Source organism: Pleurodeles waltl, chromosome 11 (assembly GCF_031143425.1).
Source record: "Pleurodeles waltl isolate 20211129_DDA chromosome 11, aPleWal1.hap1.20221129, whole genome shotgun sequence".
NCBI lineage: Eukaryota > Metazoa > Chordata > Amphibia > Caudata > Salamandridae > Pleurodeles > Pleurodeles waltl.
The window spans coordinates 323,003,289-323,027,237 of NC_090450.1; the positions used below are offsets into that span (position 1 = coordinate 323,003,289).

The window sequence follows — 23,949 nt, forward strand, 5'->3', positions numbered from 1 at the left end:
GACTTGGGGAGGGTATCTGCTTTGTGTATAAACTGGGATAAGACCTGCATACTCCCGCAAATGCCTGACAGGCAGTGCAGTTTGATATCACATGGGAGCCCCGAACCTTTAAGTATCTAGGTCTCAGGGTCACCTACTCAGAGGCAGATACTTCAGAAATCATAAGGGCGGTGCCCTATGGTCACTAAAGGGGAGCGTGGCCTTTTGACATACACTGCAACTACCACTGATGCAGGAATTGAGCTCTCCAAGACAGTTATTAACGCCAGAGTGCTGTACTTCTTCACAAACCTCCAGGTTTGGATACATCAAAGATGATTTTGGGCACTTAAATCTCGGAAATGGAAGTATATTTGGGACAATGGGAGTCAGTGGGTTTCACTGCACACTTTGTTATTCTATCAGGTGGTGAGGGGAATTGGGGGCCCAAGATTACAAGTTCTACAACTTGTCTGTACAATTACAATGGGTGGCGTGTTGGCTGACTGGGTTGTGTCTAGCTGGGATCGGGGAGGTAGGTGCTCCAAAGGTGAAGGGGGTCCTGATAGCAGTACTTTTGGGGAACCAACTTAACTTCACAACACAAGCTCTCTCATACAGCAATTCACCGTTGGAAGGCAGTGACCCCATAAAAAAAAAAATAAATAAAAAAAAAACTTTACAAGGACATTCACTTCATGCCCTGGCACTCCCATTAATAGGGCTACCAATCCTGGGGGGGGGGAGACTATCTGACAGCAGGACATTCAAGGGGCTAGCATAGAGACATAGGCAACTCTTATCCTGAGGGCACTCTTTGCGGCCAAACTTCTAGGACTAAGGACAGCTGTCTTTCCGGTGCTCAGTTCCTTATGTACAGCAAGGGGGTACAGACACTGCAGCACTTTTGGGATTGTGGCAGATCGGAACTGAACTCACAAGTTCCTGCAATTATTGCGGACATTCGGCAATTGACACAAAATGGTCTTTGAGATGGAGATGGATAGGCTACCGACCTTGCTGACTAAGTGGCATGAGGCAAATGGTATGCAGCTTCAAGGAAGGATTGAAAACAGGCACTAAAACATGTTCAAACAGTTTCAAGGTTACCCGCTTCAAATATACTGAATAGAATACTATACACGGACACCACAAGTTGTTCTTGCTGCAACCGAGTGGATGTAGGATTAATTCACATGGTATGGAACTGCCTGGTCCTGGCTTCATTTTGGGTCCAGGTCACAAGAGACCTTACAGCAGAAATAAGTCAGTAAACTGGCTTTTATCTCTTTTCTGCTTATAAGAATTCAAGGAGAGAGCATCTACCTGCTTCCTCTAGGTTTCACTTCGTCACCCCTGAAGTATGCAACTTCACTGTATCTTAGTCTCCCTAATTTTCTCTTACTCAGGCAGCAGAGCATCTAGATTAATTTTCATTTTCACTATACCACATCACACGTCCTATCTTATGCAACTTCTCTGGCACTATAAAGCCAGGAGAGATGCCTTCAAGACCAAGCACATCTCTCAAGCTATCAACAGCATGGTTGCAGAACAGCTTCTGTCCTTATCACCCTCATCAGAAACCATGCTATTCTCTTTCTGAAGAGTTCTTCTGGAGTCTCTAACCATGGATATGCTTGCATCTGTGGCAAGTAATTTTCTGTGGTCGTCACCAAACTGGAACCACTTTGCCAACTTCTCTATGACTCACACACTGATGCCTTCACAAGGAGGAAATGTAAAAACAGTGCTCTTTAATAACTATCTAGTTTCTCTGCTAGTCTGTGCTCCTGCTTCTCTCAAGCACAGGGACACGTGGTGGTCTTGAGCGTTACAAATTTCTCATTCATTCATATTTAAGCCATAGGTTTTTTTTTTCTAGTGTTTCATTTCTGCATTAAGGTTTTTTTTTTTATCTGTATACAGGAAACGCTGGAAGCAGCAATGTAAAACTCACATCCAGGCATGTAACTGCCTCAAAATCTCAAATGGAATCTAAAAAAGCCCCTTTGTGAAATAACCTCTAACAAAACCCAATCTGAATTCCGGTATGTGGTAAGAGAGGATATATGCTGTTCATACCATTTCTGAAATATCTGGAAACCTCTCCATCACTCTCCAAGTGGTCACAGTCCAGCCTCACATATTTCTCGACGGCACTTATCTACATTCTGATCCTTGTTTCGTGCGGCACTCAGATCTTTCACTCACCTAGGCTTGGTCAACAGGGAAGATGTTTTTTCATACCAATCCCTGATCACTGGTAAAATTGCAGCCTGACTCATCCTCGTCAGCCTTTTCAAGAAGAGAGATACATACTTCCAAATTCTAACCAGTCAGTCTCTTCAGGAAAGAAGGACTTCTAATTTAGTTCAGAGCACAAGCTGCAAATTGTAGTTGTTGAACAGAAGCACACGAATGACCAACACTTGACTTGCTCTATACCCACCCATTCATAATCACAAGTGGAAAAAAATCTCATTGAACCAATCTTTACAACATTAACAATGCCCGTGTTTCCACTATGGACATAGCACTTGGAAACTAATCAGTCACTCACAGCAGCTGAAGAGAACAAACTGCAAAAGCATAATCTGGTCATCAGTGTTTTTATGAGATAGACATACAATGTGATAAACAACTTGGCGGCCTATATCTTATTTAAGAGACCAGGAAGAAGCAGTTTATGATTTTGTTTGTAATATTGCCGTTGAGAACAATACTAGAGTACGGACAGCCCTCATATGAACACAGTTGTGCTGCACTGGTAGTTAAACTGTCATGGTTGCAACAATGAAGGGATCATTATGACCCACTTCATAATATGGTTTAAACCTGTATTAAGCAATTCCATTAAAATCAAACAAAGGAATAAATAATTGAAAGGTCCTGTCACTGTCAATGATAGACGCAATGTTTCTCCAAAAGTGTTCTAAGCAAAGGAAAAAAATGTAAATTACTTTTTGGAAATGGGCGCCAGGGAGCATCCATATTTTGCCAGGAAAGTTCCTGAAGTGTGTAGTGACAGTAATGTCAGACTTCGAAAACATCCTAGGGAACGACTATGGAGATTGGCCAACTTGATAACATTGTGGAAACACACCTTTTTGGTATATGTTGTGAGCTGGAAACGCAAGCATAAACCATGTGTTCTGGAGGAAGCAAGTTATATGAATCACATCATTAAATCATACCAGTCTGGACAAGTGCAATGGGTTTTACAAATGCATTATTTATTTTCTACTGAGCATTTAAAAGTTGTATTTCAAGTTCAAAAGATAAATGCCCGAAACGTTGCGGTGCAGAAGAGCATCAACACTCAAGTACTCCTTGGGGTGTGCCAAAGTAAAGTCCACAGAAATGCCGACATTTATGAACTTCCACTGTACATGAACTGTAGAACTGTTCAAACCAGGTGAAGAATTGTAATATCAAACTCTACATAATTAAGTTTAGCAAGGCAGTAAAAATGAGATGCGTAATGCCACCTGTCCAGTGGCAATGAAACAGTACTTAAAAAAATAAAATCCCAATAAGTGTTAGCAGTGCTTTTCCTAGGCACACAAGCAAAAGGTCTGGAAATGAAGCAAGCCAGATCCACAATGCCAATGCTAAAGTCATCTTACATCATCCAATAAGCCTGCTCACAAGGGGACCAACCAACACCCAATAAATGTACAACAAATCTTCGATATTTGTCTTCTCCCTTCTCTTTCTGCAATGTCCAAGGATGTTCATCCAGCTGGATAGTTATCAAGCGATTTTCACAAGCCACTTTTCCAGACTGACAAGGTTGGCGCCCCCCTCCTCCTCTTTACTGTCCCTACAACTGCACTCCAAGAATTCTACCTTCATAGGCAACTGTGAAAAATCGAACTCCTTGCCTTTCTTCCCAAGCTGAGCGACTCCATCTGTGGTTGAGCTGTCCAAGCTGCTAAGGGCAGCACTACGAGTAACACGCAATGTGTTGCTGTTGGAGAAAAAGAGGACAAACATTAATATCCAGCAATGTTCATCCCACTGCTAGAAGCAATTCCATCTTGTAGTTGTGTCTACTCGTAGCTGTGCAATGTTTGTGTGGTGTGCTGAGAAAGGAGGGAAGGAGAAATGGAAGATGAAATTTCATCCTTCAGAACCCAAGGAGGGCGAGAGGCAGGAGCTAGGACTGGGCTTGGTTCCACACAAGAGTAGCAGCCCGTTAGAACTAGACCCACCTGTTATGTTGCCATAACATTGCCTTACGATAAGGAAAACTATCGTAGATAGTTAACATCGAAAGGATGGAGAAGTGTGAAAGGTGAGGAGAAAAAGGTGGAACAGAGGGCAAATATTAAGAAAGGAAAAGAAAGAGAACGAATGGTCTGAGGAGGAAAGAAAGCATTGTAAGTATTGAAAGCTAAGAGGAATACAAATCCCGTCAAATGGCTTTTCGGATTTAGGAGCTGAAGAAATGTCTACTCTGACACAAACTCTGCACATAAGATTTGGAGACCAAGTCCTCCAACATTAGTGCTGAATGCAAGTTACGTTGAGAGGACAATTAAACACATGGATACAAATCAAAATACAATTGTATACAAGACCCTCGCACCATCATTCTCTTGGGCCTGGGAACCAGCACACAAAGCAAATAAAAGGAAGGGCTGTTTGACCTTTACACATGCCATGCAACGTTAGGGAAAAAGGTGGCAAACACATGGATGGTAAGCAGCGCTTACGAAGATAAAGGGTCATGAAACTATTCCCGTTTCAGAGTTTCACAAAATTTTAATCTAAGGGCAACACTTGACAATCAAGTGTTCACAGTGCATCAGTAAATTGAGTGTTAGACAGATTTTTCATGATTAGGAAGTGAACTAGGTTTTAGTTCATAACATCTTCTATATACCAATCGTGCACAATCAACATTATCTGCTCACTTCCTCTTAAAAGTACTTCGCAAGACTTAAATTGAGAAGCAGTGAAATTAACTATTTTTCATCATAGATCATCACAGCTGCTCATCTGCAGAATCTGGGAACACATTACACATTCTTTTTCACCACTGGGAAAAAAACATTTATTGAGATAATCATTATGAACAAAACCTAAATCAAACCCTTTGAAACTGGAGGGTTATAGCTAGTTGAGCAAATCCTAGTTCGAAATGTAATGCAAAGCTCAAGGTTTCAACAATAATGCCAAAGAAGGCATCACAAATGACAATCTAGGACACCACTAGTAAAAAAGAATCACTTCACCACTGACCGCATCAATGTAATTACTTTGGAAATATGATTCTTTGTTTGCATAAATTATTTACTGTTGGAGTGTTGTGTACTGCTATCTATCGATATAACTCTCACCTGTAGCTACATTCTGTACCCAGCCCAAATGTGAACATATTGCACTGTGCAGAGCAGTATGCTACAGGGTTGAGTGCAAGGTCTGTACAATGGCCTAGTCCTCTGCTCAGCCTGTGTGTAAATATCCAATTGTAAATTACATTAATTCATGTGTTATGGGAATTGATTTGATAGCATAGTGGGGATGGAGGGCAAGGGCTGAAATTTTGCTAGGAAAAAACAAAGAGCACGCTTCCCAAAAGCCGTGCGCATAGGGTGTGTTCTTTGGTCAGGTCTCACACCCAACCATGTCGGGAAATACTTATTGTACATGTCCTTCAATGATGCACAGCATGGATTGAGGTCAGGGTATTGCCTTCAGCCAGGCTTTGCACCCAGTTGCAATTTGGACCCAAGGCCTATTCCACAGACTAAAACAGACTAAAACATCTCTATAACTTTCCCTCAGTCAAGAAGAGAATGCAAACAGTGATGCATTCGATAATATCACTAGTGAGATGGTATATGATCTTATCAATGTCATTTTTAAGCCATCTGTGGCATCATATTTAAGGGGAGGAGCAGTACGGGTAGCATATGGTTTTCTCGGCTAACCTAAACTGTCCAATTTCAGTTGTTTTTTTTGTTAAACCATAATGTAACTTATCTGTGGTTTGTTCAGTTAATATCAAAGATTTATTCTAACATACATTAAGTCTAACCAGCTAAGAAAACAGAATTTACTCCTGCACTTTATTTCTGTTTCGTAACCAAAAACTTATTTCAGTGTGCTTTTTTCCAAGGGGTTTCTAAAAATACACTACTGTCTCGTAAGCATATGAAACCAAAACTTACCATTAACCAAGTTGTTTATTGAATTTTGCTGCAAAGGTGTTCAGAGATCCATCACACAGGATGAGCAACTCAAGACGGTTGCTAGAGTTGCAATTTTCCCGCAAGATTCCATACTTTTTATGCAAGACTGAGGTATTTAATTATGATTTTGGGAGAGGCTGTGTGGACCTTCTGCAGTACAACAACATTTTGTGGTCTTCCCCAAATCTAGTAGGCACCTGAACCTGGGCGTGGGATAATATTTTATTCTGTATCCAACTAGTTTGCAAGATCGCCCGAAAACCGATTAGAACGGACTATGCTCAATCCTTCCTTAGCCTCCTAAATTAGCTGTGCATTGCTACTGACCTAGAGCCTCTAAAGATTTCTGTTGTACTAGCACCGCCTCAAAAACATTGTTGCTTTGTATAGATCAAAGAACAAAGAAACAGGCTAGAGTATAAAAGTTCTGTGGACTAGACCCCCTCTGACATCCTATTTTTCCAAAACAGAAGGCAACACAATTGGATATCGCTGTCTCCTAACATCCGTATGTGCAGACAAGGCAGTGACCGAACTATATGTTCGCACTCATGTATGACTAACAAGTATGCTAACAGCTTTCACTGTGATGTAACACTGTGCAGCCAACAGCACACCCTAACCTCTGAAACTGTACAAGACTAACTGTCGGGAAACACTAAAGACAGCAAGAATATGATACGTTAAAGGGTGGTTGTTCTTCCAATGCCTTCTATAATAACTAGTTGTGTGTTCTCCGGTGTCTATGCTGAAACTTGCACTATTTGCACTGTTCAGCATTTGGGCAGTTTGGTTTGCTCGGACTCTCGTGGGTCTTAATAGTACTTTGGTGACATGCTGCAGGTCCAAGCAACTGGCAGAACGTCAAGTCAAAGCTGACCAGTCTAGGACTGTGCCACAAATCAATTCTAGTTCAAGTCACATTCTCATGCTTCACCCTTCTTTCCACTAGCATTTTGGCTCAAAGCTCTATACTCCGTATCAGAGGTTCGGGACCACAGTAGAGAGCATCATGGGGTGCATGAGTTCCTGCAAGGATCACAGTGTAGGGATAAGTCTGCGCATGTTTCAACCAGCAATATAGTTTCCTTTAATTTCTTTGGGTACCTAAATTATTGGTTAATCACTACAGGAATGTTTGCTTATGCTAATTTCTGACAAAGGCTCTATTTAGTGTGCTAAAACTAATATGGCTTCCTGTATTGCAGCAGTAAGAATGACTTCGGAGGGAATCTGTTATTAATATTACATGAACAGTTAGGGCTATAGCTGAAGTTGATTCTTCACGGTGGCTGCCAAGCAGATACATAGAGATTCTCAAAAAGGAGAAGAAATGAGGCATGTGTTATATTTATAAAGAGAACAGTGATGATAAATGTGGACTGGAATTTAATTGCGAAGAACATAAGACTTCTGCATTCATCTAAATTCCCTGCATTTCATAGCACAAACAGTATATCGTACTATAACAAACTCTAGCTCTAAATGTTCTACAGGTAAATGCTTGATTCCTACTGAAATTGACCCTTTTTTCCAGTCAATGTTTCAGTATGCCTTTTCTGGACTGTCACCAGACCAATCAGCTGGAGATATGTTACTTAAAGAAATGACCCACACAACGGAAGTGGCAACAATGTGTGTGTACTGTTACAATCTATCATTTTTGTTGGCCATCCATCTGTTCATTTAATTCAAATTCTAGGTAAGAACCGAGGCGAAAATTATGCATTCAACTGTATTTGATTCCTTCTCCAGCACTTCGAAGAAGGACAATAAAAACATGGCATCAACGAAAAACAAACTACATTTCCCATGAGCACCAGAAATATGTCAAAGATTACGAAATTGATCAATCACAGAACTCAGTTTATCATAACCCATTTCCATAATTTGTCCTCCTCTTTTCTTCCTGTCCTCTTTACAGATAATTGGCAGGCCTTTTTATACCGCTCTAGGTGTGGTGTGTTTGCTTTATTATCTGTGTAATTTTAAAATGTGTTTGCGTTAATGTCTCATCAATTTTGTAATTTGGGTTGCTGCCCTTCTAGTTTGCAGCGCCTAGCCTGCTCTGTGCTTCAGGAACCAACCCCCGAGTGGTTTGGACCAAGGAGTTGCATATGCTGCGGTATGCCAGGAGGCGGCACCAAGCTAAGTGCTTCAGATATCTTTCCCTGGCTGCAGCTTGTCAGAAAGGCACTGCACTAGTTGTCAAAGATTAATACGAAAAATAACAGCACACCAGTCTAACTTGGCCCACGGCTTCCCACTGTGACACTCTCTGGGCAGGATCTTGTAAAGCAGCTGCATATATTATTTCTGTACCCCCCCAGCAAAAGCCTATCCACTAAAAGAAAGGGTTTTAGGATGCTCTCTTCACATGTATCTCCTAAAATCTGTGATAATCAACTCAGATCTCCATGTCTGAGCAGTCATTCCACAAGCTGTTCCAGAGGGAGATCATTTAACCCATCGAAGAGGATCTCCCAGAGGTCACTGACTCATCTGTTTAAAGGAGAGTCACTGAGTCTTTTGAACCACTGGGAAGACAGCTGTTCCTCTGGGCTGCAAACCACCCTGAACCCCTCCGCCCAAAGAAAGTCACTCCACAGGTCATCGAAACCTCTGAACCCTGGTTGGTGCTAGGAGCTTCTAACCAAAGAGAAGGCAAGGCAAAGCACAAAAGGGAGGAGTCCCAGCCTCATCACTATGCCCTCTGAAAGCCTGAAAGATGCTAATACAAGATCTGTTCACATCCTAGGTCCCCTACTCCTGGGAAGGATAACAGACCATGTGATCTTCTCTTCGATAGCGACATGGCAGATGAGGCCACCACAGACGACTCTGATGGGTCTGTTGTAGAGCCTGGTCCCAGCTGTCCAGGGTATTCCTGCCAGGACAAGCTTCTGTACTTCAGAGGACCTCTCACCAAAATTTTAGAAATAGCAGAAGAGAAAAAGACGCAGGGCTCCGATTTCACCAGGCATTCTTACAGGATGAGCTCAAGGCTACTATTGTTTCAGAGGAAATGCTAATTTTGCTCTGGCTACTTAACCCCTTTGCTGCCAGGCCTTGTCCCCTCCTTTGCCGAGCCTTTTTTTGGCTTTTTGGGGCAGTTCGCGCTTAGGCCCTCATAACACTTTGTTCACATAAGCTACCCACGCCAAATTTGCATCCTTTTTTTTCCAACATCCTAGGGATTCTAGAGGTACCCAGACTTTGTGGGTTCCCCTGAAGGAGACCAAGAAATTAGCCAAAATACAATGATTTTTTTTTTGTTTAAATGGGGAAAAAAGGGCTGCAGAAGGCGGCTCGTGGTTTTCCCCCTGAAAATGGCATCAACAAAGGGTTTGCGGTGGCAAGATCACCATCTTCCCAGCTCTCAGGAACAGGCAGGCTTGAATTGGAAAACCCCATTTTTCAATACAATTTCGACATTTTAGTGGGACATACCCCATTTTTACTATTTTTTGTGCTTTCAGCCTCCTTCCAGTTAGTGACCGAAATGGGTGAGAAAACAATGCTGGACCCCAGAAAGCTAAACATTTCTGAAAAGTAGACAAATCTGAATTCAGCAAGTGGTCATTTGTGAAGATCCTACAAGTGTTTCCTACAGAAAATAACAGCTGAAATAAAAAAATATTGAAATTGAGGTAAAAAAAAACAGCCATTCTCTCCACGCTTTACTCTAATTTTTTCCTGCGATGTCAGATTTTTGAAAGCAATATACCGTTACGTCTACTGGACTCTTCTGGTTGCGGGGATATATAGGGCTTGTAGGTTCATCAAGAACCCTAGGTACCCAGAGTCAAATGAGCTGCACCTTGCAAGGGGTTTTTATTCTATACCGGGTATACAGCAAATCATTTGTTGAAATATAAAAAGTGAAAAATAGGTATCAAAAAACCTTCGTATTTCCAAAATGGCCACAAGATAAGGTGTTGATAGGCAGTGGTTATTTGCACATCTCTGAAATCCGGGGTGCCCATACTAGCATATGAATTACAGGGCATTTCTCAAATGGACAACTTTTTTACACACTGTCTTACATTTAGTAGGAAAAAATGTAGATAAAGGCAAGGGGCAATAACACTTCTTTTGCTATTCTGTGTTCCCCCACGTCTCCCGATAAAAATGGTACCTCACTTGCGTGGATAGGCCTAGCACCCGCAACAGGAAATGCCCCAAAACACAACGTGGACACATCACATTTTCAAAAAGAAAACAGAGCTGTTTTTTGCAAAGTGCCTAGCTGTGGATTTTGGCCTCTAGCTCAGCCGGAACCTAGGGAACCTAGCAAACCTGCGCAGTTTTGAAAACTAAACTAGACACCTTGGGGTATCCATGATGGGGTGACTTGTGGGGCTTTGACCAGGTTCTGTTACCCAGAATCCTTTGCAAAACTCGAAATCTGGCCAAAAAAACACTTTTCCCCTCTCATTTCGGTGACAAAGTCCTGGAATCTGAGAGGAGCCACAAATTCCCTTCCACACAGCGTTCCCCCAAGTCTCCTGATTAAAATGGTACCTCACTCGTGCGGGTAGGCCTAGCGCCCACGAAAGGAAATGGCCCAAAACACAACGTGGACACATCAAAATTATCAAATACAAAACTACCTGTTTTTGCAGGGGGGGACCTGCGTTTATGGTCCTGGGCTCAGCAGCTTTAGGGAAACCTACCGAACGCACACATTTCTGAAAACTAGACACCAGAGGGAGTCCAGTGAGGTGTGACTTGCGTGGATCCCCCAATGTTTTCTTACCCAGAATCGTCAGCAAACCTCAAATTTAGCTAAAAGAAAAAAAAAAGAAAAAAAAAACATTTTGACCACATTTCTGTGTGGGATCACCGCACTGGGACACATTTCATACCACCCAATGTTCCCCTCAGTCTCCCGGTAAAAATGATACCTCATTTGTGTAGGTTGGCCAAGTGCTTGTGAAAGGGAAGAGCAAAAAACATGTCGATATTGAGGGGGGAACAAAGGGGGTCCAAAAGGGCAGGTTGCAAAAAAAACATTTTTAGGCTGACAAGTGCAGCACAATTTTTATCGGTATAGATGAGACAATGCTGGGTGGTAGGAATTTTGTGGATTCCTGCAGATTCCGGAAGGTTCCATCACAAAAACGTGGGAAAAATGTGTGATTTCCAGCAAAGTGAAAGGTTTGCAGGGGATTGCGGGTACAAAAATGGTGTGGGGTGCATGTGAAACACACCACCTGGAATCACCCAGATGTTTAGTTTTCAGATGTGTCTAGGTCTTGTGGATTTTTCTACATGGCAGCATCCCAAAGTCCATAAAGTGCAGCCCTCACCATTCCAAGTGGGACGATTTTGAGAGCAAGCCAAGCTCTCATGGCCCAAATGTAAAACTAAAACCCAAAATAATCAAATGTCTTCTTGCTTGCTGTGGGATAAGATGTTTTAGAGTGCGGGGGAGAGCTGAAAGACTGTTACCCCCTTCAGTTGAGGTGGGGGCATAACCAGGCCCATACTGGTTGGTAGCCACCACCCCAATATATATATATATTTTTTTAATTCCCTGGCATCTAGTAGACTTTCTGCCCAATCACTAAGGTCTTTGGCCTGAAAATCTTTCGAGTGGCCCGTCATGGCAGGGAACACTCTTCCAGCTTTCCCAAATGCAGAGTTCCAGGAAAACCAGGGGGTTCAGGAACAACATATTTTGGGACCAAGGAAAGTTTTTAGAGGTTTGTTTCCACCAGATGAATATGGGGCAGCGGCAGCTAAGACTACAAAGGAACTGCCACAGGACCCAGAGAATTTACAAGTAAATATACTTTTTTCCACACAATGTTGGGGTGGTAGACTACCAAGACATTTAACAGCATGGCAGCAAGTATCAAAGTATGTGTGCGTCCTTCAAACTGTCCTGGGTTTCCAGATAGAGTTCTATGGATCCCCAAGATAGGAGTAAAGACTCCCCACAAAAGGTATTGCTCAACAGGAATTCACACTTGTAGACTCAGAGGCTCAGGAAGTGGCGATCAAAGAGGCCATAGCCACACCACACCACTCTTCCCCCACAGGGTTTCTTCAGCAACCTCTGTCTATAAAGACAAGAGACTTCACTTCATAATAAAATTTAGAGAATTTAACGAGCGGCTGGTTGCTGCTGTACATTTTGAAATGGCAGCAAATGTGTTGTGAGAAATACCTTGACTGGGGGACTAAATGATTTCTGTAGACTTGAAGGATGCATACCTCATGGTTAAGATTTTAAAGCCTCAACAATGGGACCTGAAGATCAGCTGACAAGACTAGGTCTTCAAATTCAACATACTCCCCTTTGGGCTTTCTCTGGCCCTGTGGTGCTTCACTAAACTTCTGCATACAGTGGTGAAGTTCTTCAGCATAAGAAGCCTAAGACTCGATCTACCTCAACAACACTCTTCTTATGGACTGGTGTCAGGAACATCTGGACTCCAACTGGAGACATGCCAAATTTAGGATTCATGATGAATGCTGAGAAAGACAAGCAGCCACTGATTCATTCAATCATCTTCCTATGGTTCACTGTGGACTTGGAAGCAGTCAATCTCTGCCAGTCTCAGCAACATAAATGGACAATATCAAAAGGGTATTGCAGAAGGATTTGCTCAAGGAAAGAAATTTGCTCCTCGTTTTAACCAAAATTGGTCAACTTCTTTTATCCTCTATCCAAGTCATCCCCAAGGGCACTAGCATTATTCAGCCTTTTAGAGGTTGAAAGCCTTACATCTCCGTATTACATACTTGGATCTAATTCGATATTCTGAAGACACCAGGATGGGATACTTGACCAAATGGGGACCTGGAACATGAACTACCTAGGCGGTAACAGATCCAGACCCTCAGCAACGCCACCAGACATTTCTGGAACAAGATTAATATTTAAGTGAGGGTGGAATACCTCCTATGAATCAGAAACCTAGAAGCAGATTGAAACCCTTATTCTGATGGACTCAAGCAAACTGATACTGGATCCAGTAGTGTTCAGACTTCTGATGGACTGGTGGAGATATTGCAAAGTGGATCTTTGCGTTTTGTCTGACCTGACAGCCGACAAACTTTTTAGATGGAGACTGGACCTAGAGGCAAGCCTTCAGGACTGGCGGAGGACTCAGTTATGTGTTTACCTCCTTCGCCATGAGTGAGACACTGGAAGTGCAAATCAGGCAGTGGGGTGTCCTGGAAACTCCTGTGTGGAGACCGCCTATGTAGTTTCCAGTTCTTCAGGAACTTTCCTGGGCTTTTTTAATCCTTCTCATCATCATCCAAATATTCAGATCAATACAAAGAGGCAATCATACACATTGATTCTATAAAGTCACTATGGCTGATGGCGTGGAGAATTAAGGTCAGCCCTGTTGTTAAGAGACGGGTTGTTGCCTTTATCAACACAGCCAAGGCGGATAGCACAAACAGCAGGTATAACTCTGCTTAGAAAAAACTTTTCCAGATGGTGTTTGGAAAAAGATGTAGATCCAAGGAGTTTGAACCTTATCCACATAGCTCATTTTCTGACAGAGCTCACCAGGGGGTTGTTTAGCCTACAGGACAATAAATGCCTTTAGTTCAACCATTTAAGTAGGACACCCCTTCTATTAAGGCTTCACAGCCTGGGAACACACCTCATTTGTTAACGTCTTGCAGGTATTAGATTATATAGACCTACTGAACTTAGGTACTCACATCTTTGGGGTGTTAATCACGTTCTGAACCCTTTCCCTTCTTGACATAAGAAAATAAGTTACTTACTTGGAACTGTATAGTTCTCCAACACTGGTATCTTTCATATATTCACATGTTTAAATCAGTGGTTCCCAATCTTTTGACTTCTGTGGAACCCCACATGATCTGTACTGGAACCTGTGGACCCCCCCCAAAAGAATCATTATTGGAATCCAGCGACCCCCCCCACCCCCCAATGAATCATTACTGAAAGCTGGGGACCTAATATGTCAATATTATTAAATTTTGTGAGCAGTCACGGACCACCTGAGGAGGCCTCACGGACCCCCAGGGGTCCCCAGACCACAGGTTGGAAACCACTGGCTTAAATCATTCCCTGCTGAAGTGGGAGGCCCATGGTACCATAGAAAGCAATAGTGAAAAAAAACACCATAGAGGTTAATGTTTGGTCCGTGACTGCTCACAAAATTTAATAATATTGACATATTAGGTCCCCAGCTTTCAGTAATGATTCATTGGGGGGTGGGGGGGGGGGTCGCTGGATTCCAATCCAAGGTCCAGCACCCTTTAGAACGCTCACCACAGAGGCTCCAGCCCCCCTCAGAATTTCCAGCTCAAGTGTGACGTACTAGACAATAGCAATAAGGGGAGCCTCTATGAGGAGGTGGGTGGGTCGCATGTGAATCTATGAAAGATACCAATACAGGAAAACTACATTTACAAGTAATTAACTTATTTTCTTCTCCAGTATTGGATCTTTCATAGATTCACATGCTTCAATCAGAATAGTTAGCAATTACGAATAGCAACATTAATGTTGTAGCAGATAGTGGGAAACAGAAATGGTTAATCTTATTGGAGTAGATGGTGCAACACTACTCGTCCCACAGCTGCATCACTCTTGTGTGAGGATTCCAGGCACTAATGCAGTTTAAAAGTGTGCACGCTGAACCATGTTGCCACCCAGTATATCTGCTGGATTGGAATATTTCAATGTCACTAATTCGTCTCACTGATGTTTTTGCCGTTAATACTGCTGTCTTCCATGTGAGGTACTTTAAGTCTGTTTTATGGATGGTCTCAAGAAGAGCCTTCATTAACTGACTTAGTACAATACTGAGATGCCAAGAAGGCGGAAGGGTCTCTTACAGAAGGAAACACCCTGAAAAGGCCTTTGAGAAATCATTTGATTACCCTAGCTGACCATTGAGAGGATGGTTTGCTTGACCTACGAAATTGAGATATTGCTGCTAAATGCACTTTGATAGATGAGTAAGCTAGACTTTACCTGTTGTAGATCTGGTCAAATCTGTTTTAGGGCTGGTAATCCCGCCACCAGAGGCAGAAATACTTTCACTTGAGCTTCTATGCGTGATTAGTGGTATCATTACTGGCTTTGAAAAGGATCTCTCTGCAGCCTTCAAAGATATTTAACTGCATGCATTCATTCAACTCGGAAGCCAGGCTGAGAAATGAAGTGATGTAAAATTGGGAAGAATTACCTGGCCCTTGTCTATTGTAAGTGAAAATTGCTGCTGCCTGTAAGGTCGATAGCTTCCTCAATACGAGTAGAAACAACTTCCTCTTGCTCCTTAAAAAGGCTGTCTGCACATCTGAAGAGTGACTAGGGGCTCGGTTGGGGCAGTATGGACTAGATGTTTTGAAGTGCATCGTTGACATGCTTCTGAAGAGGTCCTTGCCGTTATACAGCATATCAAGGACCTTGCTCTTGATTTCTGGTCTGAAAGATGTTGCCTTCAGCCATCCTGGTTTGTGAAGTACAGCTGCTCCAGCTAATTGCCTAAATCCTGTGGAAGAAACGTCAATGGCACAGTCAATCTCTGCTGAGGCCCTCTCTTCCCACCTGGGGAATTTTTTTGGCCTCAAGCTTTGCATCCTCTGGCAGCAAGTCTAGGTACTGATCCATATCAGACCACATTTGGCTGCTGTAATGCCCTTATGTCACCAGAGAATTGGCAACTCTGACACTGGTCGCTGCCATGGTGGTAAAACGCTTGCCGATGTTATCTAGTCAGCACCCCTCTCTATCAGGCATAGTGATAGGGGTAGATGGATTTCTTGAGCACCACTGAGCTGAGTTATAACGAAATCTGGCTTGGATAGCCGACTAAGCATGCTGTATAAAGCATCTGGTTCCATATATATTTTTTGTCCAGTCTAGTCTTCCCAAATGAAATCTACAAATGACAGATTTCTTTGATGGCTCATTTAGATTGTAAAGAAAACACTGGTGGCCAGAACAAGCTGGAATCTCTTCACTGCATGTTTCATGATGTTATGGAAATCACTGATGTCTGGTGATGAGGCATATGTGGGGATGGTGTTGGAATTAAATATACAAAAACAAAGAGGGAGAAGGCGGTTGTGGGGCTGGGTATGTCCGCCTTATAGCCTAGATAACATTACAAAAGAGGCCCACCTAAAAAAAAAAAAAAACATCACAGGATGGACAGGAAAAAGGATTTTCCTGTTAGAAATACACTCACCCTCCAGGGTTAACCCTTGGTAGCATGCTTCATCATTGGGTTTCTTCCCATTCCGCTACGGAGCGGGCATGCTACGACCTATGGGATACGTGGGAGCACTGATGTAGTTTCATCAATGTGAATCACAGGAGGGATAGGAGTGGTGGGGAATTGGGTGAGTTAAAAATACCTGTCTCCTAGTAATTCCAATGATTTAATAGATCACTTAGAGGTGGTATGATTAAAAAGGGGCTGCGGAAGTGGGGGATGTAATGTACATGACTTCCTAGTCTACATGTTTCAGAGCCTTACCACTAAGCTTCTCTTCAGGACCAAGGTGGACTCCCTGCCACCACTCCTTGTTTGACTACCTCTAATGAAAGCATAAATAATACATGCTCTGTGATATGGTGCAATTCACCTTACTAATGTGGTGTCATAAGATGATACGTATCATTTATGGTGTCAGTCATTGATACCTGTGGAAATACAAGAGAGGTATAGTTATCATAGCCCCCATTTGTAATGGGCCCCTATATATGGCGTTTGTGGGTGTGGTGCCACCTATTTGCAAACTGCAGCCCACTCGTGGGAAACAGCACTCGTGAATAGCAGGACTGAGAGACCAAAGTACTCTCACAATCAACAGTACAAGACAAGACATACTACATGAATTAAATAGTCATCCCACTCATTTGGCATGGAAGTGGAATCTCTTATTTCCTACTCTTCTCTGTTCTCAAGGAAGGTGGGCCATCCGCTCTGGAGGCTCTGCTTATGTACGTGCCAGTGTGGGTAGAGGAGTTATTGGCAATACAAAGTATGCAGTTGAGCAATCGGCGTACAAATTTGCAGAGAAGGGATGGGCGGTGGTGGCAAAGGCTACTGAATCTGAAACCTTTTGCAAGTAGTCCTGTGCTCTGGTTGCCAGCTCGCAGCTGCTGATGCCAAGACAGGATTCTGACCCCCCCCCCCCCCCGCACCGGGGCAGAAGACCCACACCCCTAAAACTAGCATTTAAGGGGAACCCCTGGCACCAGAATCTCAGATCTGCAACAACTTGCGATAAAGGAGAGAACAGCTGCACTGATGACTACAGAAACCTGTGCAAACAAAACCTTCAAACCTGAATCAACCTTTCTGGAGCTGATCGACTGCGACCCGTCCTGGACAACATTTGATTCCCCCAGCAAGAGGGAACCCTTTATAGTGGCTCTAATCCCCTGCATTCCAAAAGTAAAAAGCACTCACCAGAGCCAAAGAAGTGCTGGCCATTAGGCACTCAAAGGATCTCCCAAAAGTAGGTAGTCCAGTGCATTGTGGGAAGTGTAGTCCAAATCTCCACCAAGTTACAGCTGGCTTCTGCTTTTCCCAGAATCTCCAGAAGGGGAGATAGCTTCTCCTCCACCTTACCACTGCCAAGGCCTGATGGTGGCCAGTCCGATCATCACCTTTACTCAGCGCTGCAACCAGAAGGCACACTGCAACACCTGCATATGTCACCAATGGATCCCTTTTTGCATTTGTTTCCTCAGGTGTACTGTCACAATGGTAAACCCAGCAACTGCAGCTCCCGTTCGGCACCATGGATAACCAAGCACACCCATTTACCTGAGACCTATCAAGGTGGAGTTTTCAGCCTGGTGAATCTCTGTCCAGGTGCCCACACAGGCTTAACCCCCGGTGGGCTTTAACAAACTCGACCTGCAAGTGACAGTCTCACAAGTACCATTTTTCAGCACCCGCATTCAGTGACAAGGACAGTCAGGACACCTTTGCACCCAAGCTCCACGAGCCAGGTAAAACTGGTCTGACTGTTGCAGCTTGGTCATGGGTGTCAGGAATCCCCAAGGTGCCTCCTGCGCTATCTGTCAGCATCCCCAGGTATTAGGGTTAAATCATATCTCTGTTCTTGGTTAAACCGTCATGTTTCTAAGTAAACATTTTGTGCTGTGCTGCACAATTGGTTTTTATCAATGCTTGTTTTACCAATGCTTGTTTGCTAACGTGAGCAGGTGTAGACATGTGCTTCTAATTTTGTGTGGTGTAGACATGTGCTTCTAATTGGGTGTGGTGACTCATCCACATGTGGAAACTCAACTGCTTTCCTGATTGGTTATAAATAGCAGAGTGAAGCATGCCTCCCTGCTTGGCTTTGTTTTCCTTCCTGATCTCAGCATCTGACTTTGCAGTCCAGCCCCTGCTGTCATCCTCGTATTCAGGACTTTTGAGGCAATTATTTTCTTGGTTCCTGTACCAGCTGACACCAGGCATTCCTCCAGCACTCTGGAAAAGACTGCAACTAAGTGACTAGTATTCTCCAGGGAGTTTGTTCTTTAAGTGCCGCGCTTTCCTAGAACAGCTGGTGTGTTTCACACCTGGTATTTTGGCAGAGTGCTTATCTTGAAGAGACAAATGCATTTCTGAACATTCTACATTATTATTGTAGTTACTTGCCTAAATGTGCTTCAGGAAATCTGCTTGAGCTCAAGTACTACAAAAAGTGAAAGTGCAATTTAAAAAAAACATTTACATGACTTATTTCCCTAATAGTATAACTCTTGGGTTTCAATTGTGTCATTCATGGCTGTGTTTCAAGTTTGAGGAATTTGCTTTGCCACCCTAACTGTTTGAACCCAGAGTGGACATTTGTATTTCTTGGATTGTTTTTGTTCCTTTTAGTTTAACCCTATGCATGCAGGAAAGTGATATGTGATATAATTAATGCCCTTGTTTGTCTTTCTTGTGCATGATAAGTGCAAGCGCAGTTCTAATTGTACTGTGCAACGGTGAATCTCTGAAGCCAGCCCTAGTGTCACAGTACTTATTGTTATGGTACTCAGTTTAAGTTTTTGGTAATGCAGAGTTCGTAATTGTGCCAACAGGTATTATTATCCAAGAAAAGTGCTGGAGCATCCCGGTGTTCTTCTACTGCTCCTGTGCCCATATCAGAAAGAGAGAATCAGTTTCAAGGAAGTTGAGTGCACTAACTCTACTATCACTATCAACAACAACCTCTCCCCCCCCCCCCCCCCAAGAGATATAGGGTGCCTGGCTGGACCGGCAAGACATGGCAGTGTTTTTTGTCTCCATCTCTTCCACTCCCCTGTTCCTTTTGGGACACCTGCCAGGGTTTCTGTGTCCACCAGGAAGTGCTGAGGTGTTCTAGGAGGTCGGGGGGCACACCACTGCCCCTGCAGATACCCTGCTTTTCAGGTGAGTGTCCCCATCTCGACACCGGGATTCGCACAAACTTAACTACGAGTGGATTCCCCTGAGCTCATCCCACAAGTTGCAGTGTCACTAGTGAAGTTCCCCATTGACAACAATGGTAAAAGTTTGACAGCTTGAACTGTATTGAAATGTTTTTCACTTGAAATTCTATAACTCAGGTTATATACATATATATGGCAAATGTCACTTCCCCAGTGTACATCTGTTTGTGGCATGTAGTGCTGCATATTTACAAGCCATGCATATCTATTCGGACATCTAGTGTTGGGCTCGGAGTGTTCCAAGTTGTTTTTCTTCGAAGAAGTCTTTTCGGAGTCACGGGATCGAGTGACTCCTCTTGGTTCCATTGCGTATGGGCATTGACTCTATTGTTAAATTGTTTTCCCGTAGAGGGCGAAGAAAGGAGTGATGGAGTATAGAAATATAAAGAGCTATCCATGCAAATGTAAATGTATATACAAATGTAAAAACTTAAACGACTACAGGCTTCCAGGGAGGAGGAAGGGTGCATGTGAATCTGCAGCACTACATGTCACGAACAGATGTACACTGGGCAAGTGACATTTTCGGTTCGATGGCATGTGTAGCTGCAGATACACATGCTATGCATAGACTACAAAGCAGTTAGTCCTCCCAAAAAAGCGGTGGCTAGCCTGTAGGAGTTGAAGTTGTTTGGAATAACGTTTTTAAGACTGCCTGGCCTACAGAGGCTTGCTGCTGTGAGACCACATCAACACAGTAGTGTTTTGTAAATGTATGAGGGGATTACCGTTGCTGCTTTACATATGTCAACCATTGGAATGTTATGTTTTCTAAAAAATAAAAAAAAACATTGTTGCACCTTTTTCTCTTGTGGAATGTGCTTTAGGAGTGATCAAGAGTTGCCTTTTTGCTTTGATATAACATGTATGTATACATCTAACAATCCATATTGCTAACCCTTGTTTTCATATAGGATTACCTGTATGTAGTTCTTGGAAAGCAACAAAGAGTTGCTTTGTTTTCCTAAAATCTTTAGTTCTGTCTATGTAGTACATAAGAGCTCTTTTGAGATATAGGGTATGAAGAGCTCTTTCTGCCACAGAATCTGGCTGTGGAAAGAAGACTGGCAATTGCACAGTTTGATTGATGTGAAAAGGAGATACTACTTTTGGTAGAAATGTTTGATTTATTTGTAGTACAATCTTATGTTTGTGCACTTGGAAAAAAGGTTCTGCAAGAGTGAATGCTTGTATTTCACTAATGCTTCTTAAAGAGTTAATAGCAACAAGTAAGGCGACCTTCCATGTTAAAAATTGAATTTGGAAAGAGTGCATGGGTTCAAACGGTGGTCCCATGAGTCTGGTAAGTACAATATTTAAATTCCATTAAGGAACAGGTGGTGTTCTGGGTGGAATAATGCATTTTAATCCTTCCATGAAGGCTTTGATAACTGGAACTCTGAACAAAAAAGTATGCTGAATAGTGTGCGAGTATGCAGATATTGCAGTAAGGTGTATTTTAATGGATGAATAAGCCAAATTTGATTTTTCTAAATGAAGCAAATGCCATACAATATCTTGTATAGATGCTGTAAGTGGCTCTATGGTTTTAGATTGACAATAGTAGACAAATCTTTTCCACTTATTTGCGTAGCACTGTCCAGTAGTAGGTTTTCGTGCTTGTTTAATTACTTCCATACATTCTGATGGAAGATTTAAATAACCAAATTATATGATTTCAGGAGCCAAAATCGCTAGATTTATATCACTGGGGTTTGGATGCCTTCTTTGACCTTTGTTTTGTCTTAACAAATCTGGTCTGTTTGGGAGTTGGAAGTGAGGTACTACAGATAGGTCTAATAGTGTTGTGTACCAAGGTTGGTGTGCCCATGTTGGTGCTAGGAGTATCATGTTGCGAGACGTTTGATGCCATTTGTTGACTAGAAATGGAAGGAGGGGGGATGGGGGGGAAACATAAGCAAACATCCCTGACCAATTGATCCATAGAGCATTGCCCTTGGATAGGGGATGTGGGTGTCTGGATGCAAAGTTTTGCCATTTTGCGTTTTCGCTTGTTGCGAATAGATCTATGTCTGGTGTTCCCCACTTCTGAAAGTACTTTTGAAGTACTCGACAGTGAATCTCCCATTTGTGCGTTTGTTGGTGATTTATGCTGAGGAGAGCTGCCAAATGATTGTCTATTCCTGGAATGTATTCGGCTAGTAGATGAATTTGATTGTGAATTGCCCATTTCCAAATTGTTTGGGCTAGAAGAGACAGCTGAGATTAATGTCCCCCCCGTTTGTTGAGATAATACATGGTTGTCATGTTGTCTGTCTTTATGAGAACATTCTTCTGTTTGAGACGAGGTTGAAGTGCCTTTAGGGCACAATGAACACAGCTAACAATTCTAATAGGTTTATGTGTAGCTGTTTCTGTTTGACATCCCATTGACCTTGAATAGTTTGACTGTTTAGGTGAGCTCCCCAAAAGATCAATGATGCAACTGTTGTAATTATGGTCTGAGACACAGGGTCTTGAAACGACCGCCCCTTCATTAAATTGCTGTGATTCCACCATTGAAGGGACATATGTGTTTGGCGGTCCATCAACACTATCTTGCAGCTGACTGTGTGCTTGTGACCATTGTTGTGCAAGGCACTGTTGTAAGGGCCTCATGTTTAATATTGCATGTGGGACTATTGCTATGCAAGATGCCATTGTTCCTAGAATCTTCATGATAAACCTTACAGTGAATTGTTGATTCGGCTGTATGAGTGGTAATATGTTTTGGAAAACATGTATTCTTTGTATATTTGGATACGCTACAGCTAGTTGAGTATTTAGGATAGCACCTAGATACAGTTGTAGTTGAGCTGGTTTAAGGTGAGACTTTTGGTAGTTTATAGAAACTCTGCACACACTAGGTTTTTTTTTTATCACATAACGAGTATGGTTTTTGCATCGTGTAAGATTGCTTGATTTTATTATCCAATCGTCTACATATGGAAAGACATGGATGTGTTGTCTTCTTAAGTGTGCTGCTACTACTGCTAGACATTTTGTGAACACCCTTGTAGCTGTTATGTCAAATGGCAACACTTTGAACTGATAGTGCTTTCCTGCTATAACGTACCTGAGGTGTTTTGTGTGTGCTGGGTGGATGGGTATGTGAAAGTACCCATCTTTGAGGTCTAGAGTAGTCATAAAATCTCGTTTTTGCAGTAGTGGAATAACATGTTGCAGAGTTACCATGTGGAAATGCTCTGAAAAGATGAATAGGTTGAGGGGCCTGAGGTCTAATATGGGCCTGAGAATGCTATCTTTTTTGGGAATTAGGAAGTATAGTGAGTATACTCCTGTTCCTTGTTGGGACTGTGGAACAAATTTTATTGCTTGTTTGAGTAGTGGAGAGTGAACCTCTTGTTGTAACAGAACTGTATGTTCTGGGGACAACTTTTGATATCTTGGTGGAATGTTTGGAGGGGTGGTTATCAATTCAAGGCAAAGGCCATTGCGGAAAATTGATCATACCCAGCTGTCTGTGGTGATATTTTGCCAATGAGAGTGGAACTGCTGTAGTCTTCCCCCCCAACAGGAGATGTGTGGAGTGGAAGGGAGGGAAGGAAGTCACTGCTTAGGTTGTGATGTTTGTTTAGAGGTTTGGAATTTACCTCTATTCCTAAAGTATTGACCTCTATGTGTTCCGCTAAACCCACCTCATTGATACTGGGTTTGTTGTGGTTGCTTTGATTGTGAGGTGGAAGCCTCTGAGGATTGTGCTTTAAAACCTCCTCGAAACTGTGGTCTGCAAAATGAACCTCTATATGGGGTGGTGTACAAAGCGCCCATTGCTTTCACAGTATCAGAGTCCTTTCTCAGTTTTTCAACAGTGGTATCCACTTCTGGGCCAAAGAGGCGTTTTTTTTTTTTTTTTTTTTTTTTTTTTTTTTTTTTTTTAAATCAAAAGGCCTGTTAAGTACAGCCTGTTGAGTTTCTGGTTAAAAAAAAAAAAAAAAAAAAAGGAGGAGCACAGCCATGCATGTCTTTTGATTGTGATGGCAGTGTTTACGCTCCTTGCAGCTGTATCAGCAGCATCAAGGGCAGATCTTATTTGATTATTAATCATCACTTGCCCTTCCTCAACCACTTGCAGTGCCCTCTTTTGGGAGATGCTGAATAATATCCTGCATTTCATCCCAGAGGGCCCTATCATAGCGGGCTAGCAGTGCTTGAGAATTGGCAATTCTTCATTGATTTGCTGCCTGTGTAGCAACTCTTTTTCCTGCAGTATCAAATTTTCTGCTCTCCTTATCAGGAGGAGGTGCATCTCCTGAAGACTGGCTATTTGCCCTCTTTCGTGCTGCACTACTA

The 23,949-nt window shown here is 42.6% G+C and overlaps 1 protein-coding gene across 1 annotated transcript in view; it reads right to left on the minus strand.

The window, feature by feature from the left end:
* Positions 1 to 3,194: 3,194 nt before the first annotated feature.
* Positions 3,195 to 23,949, minus strand: part of SRPRB (SRP receptor subunit beta) — a 115,195-nt gene continuing 94,440 nt past the window's right edge. The window contains exon 7 of the mRNA XM_069213585.1: positions 3,195 to 3,952. Within this exon, the coding sequence (XP_069069686.1) occupies positions 3,736 to 3,952 (217 nt within the window). The 3' untranslated portion in view covers positions 3,195 to 3,735. The remainder of the gene's footprint in view (positions 3,953 to 23,949) is intronic.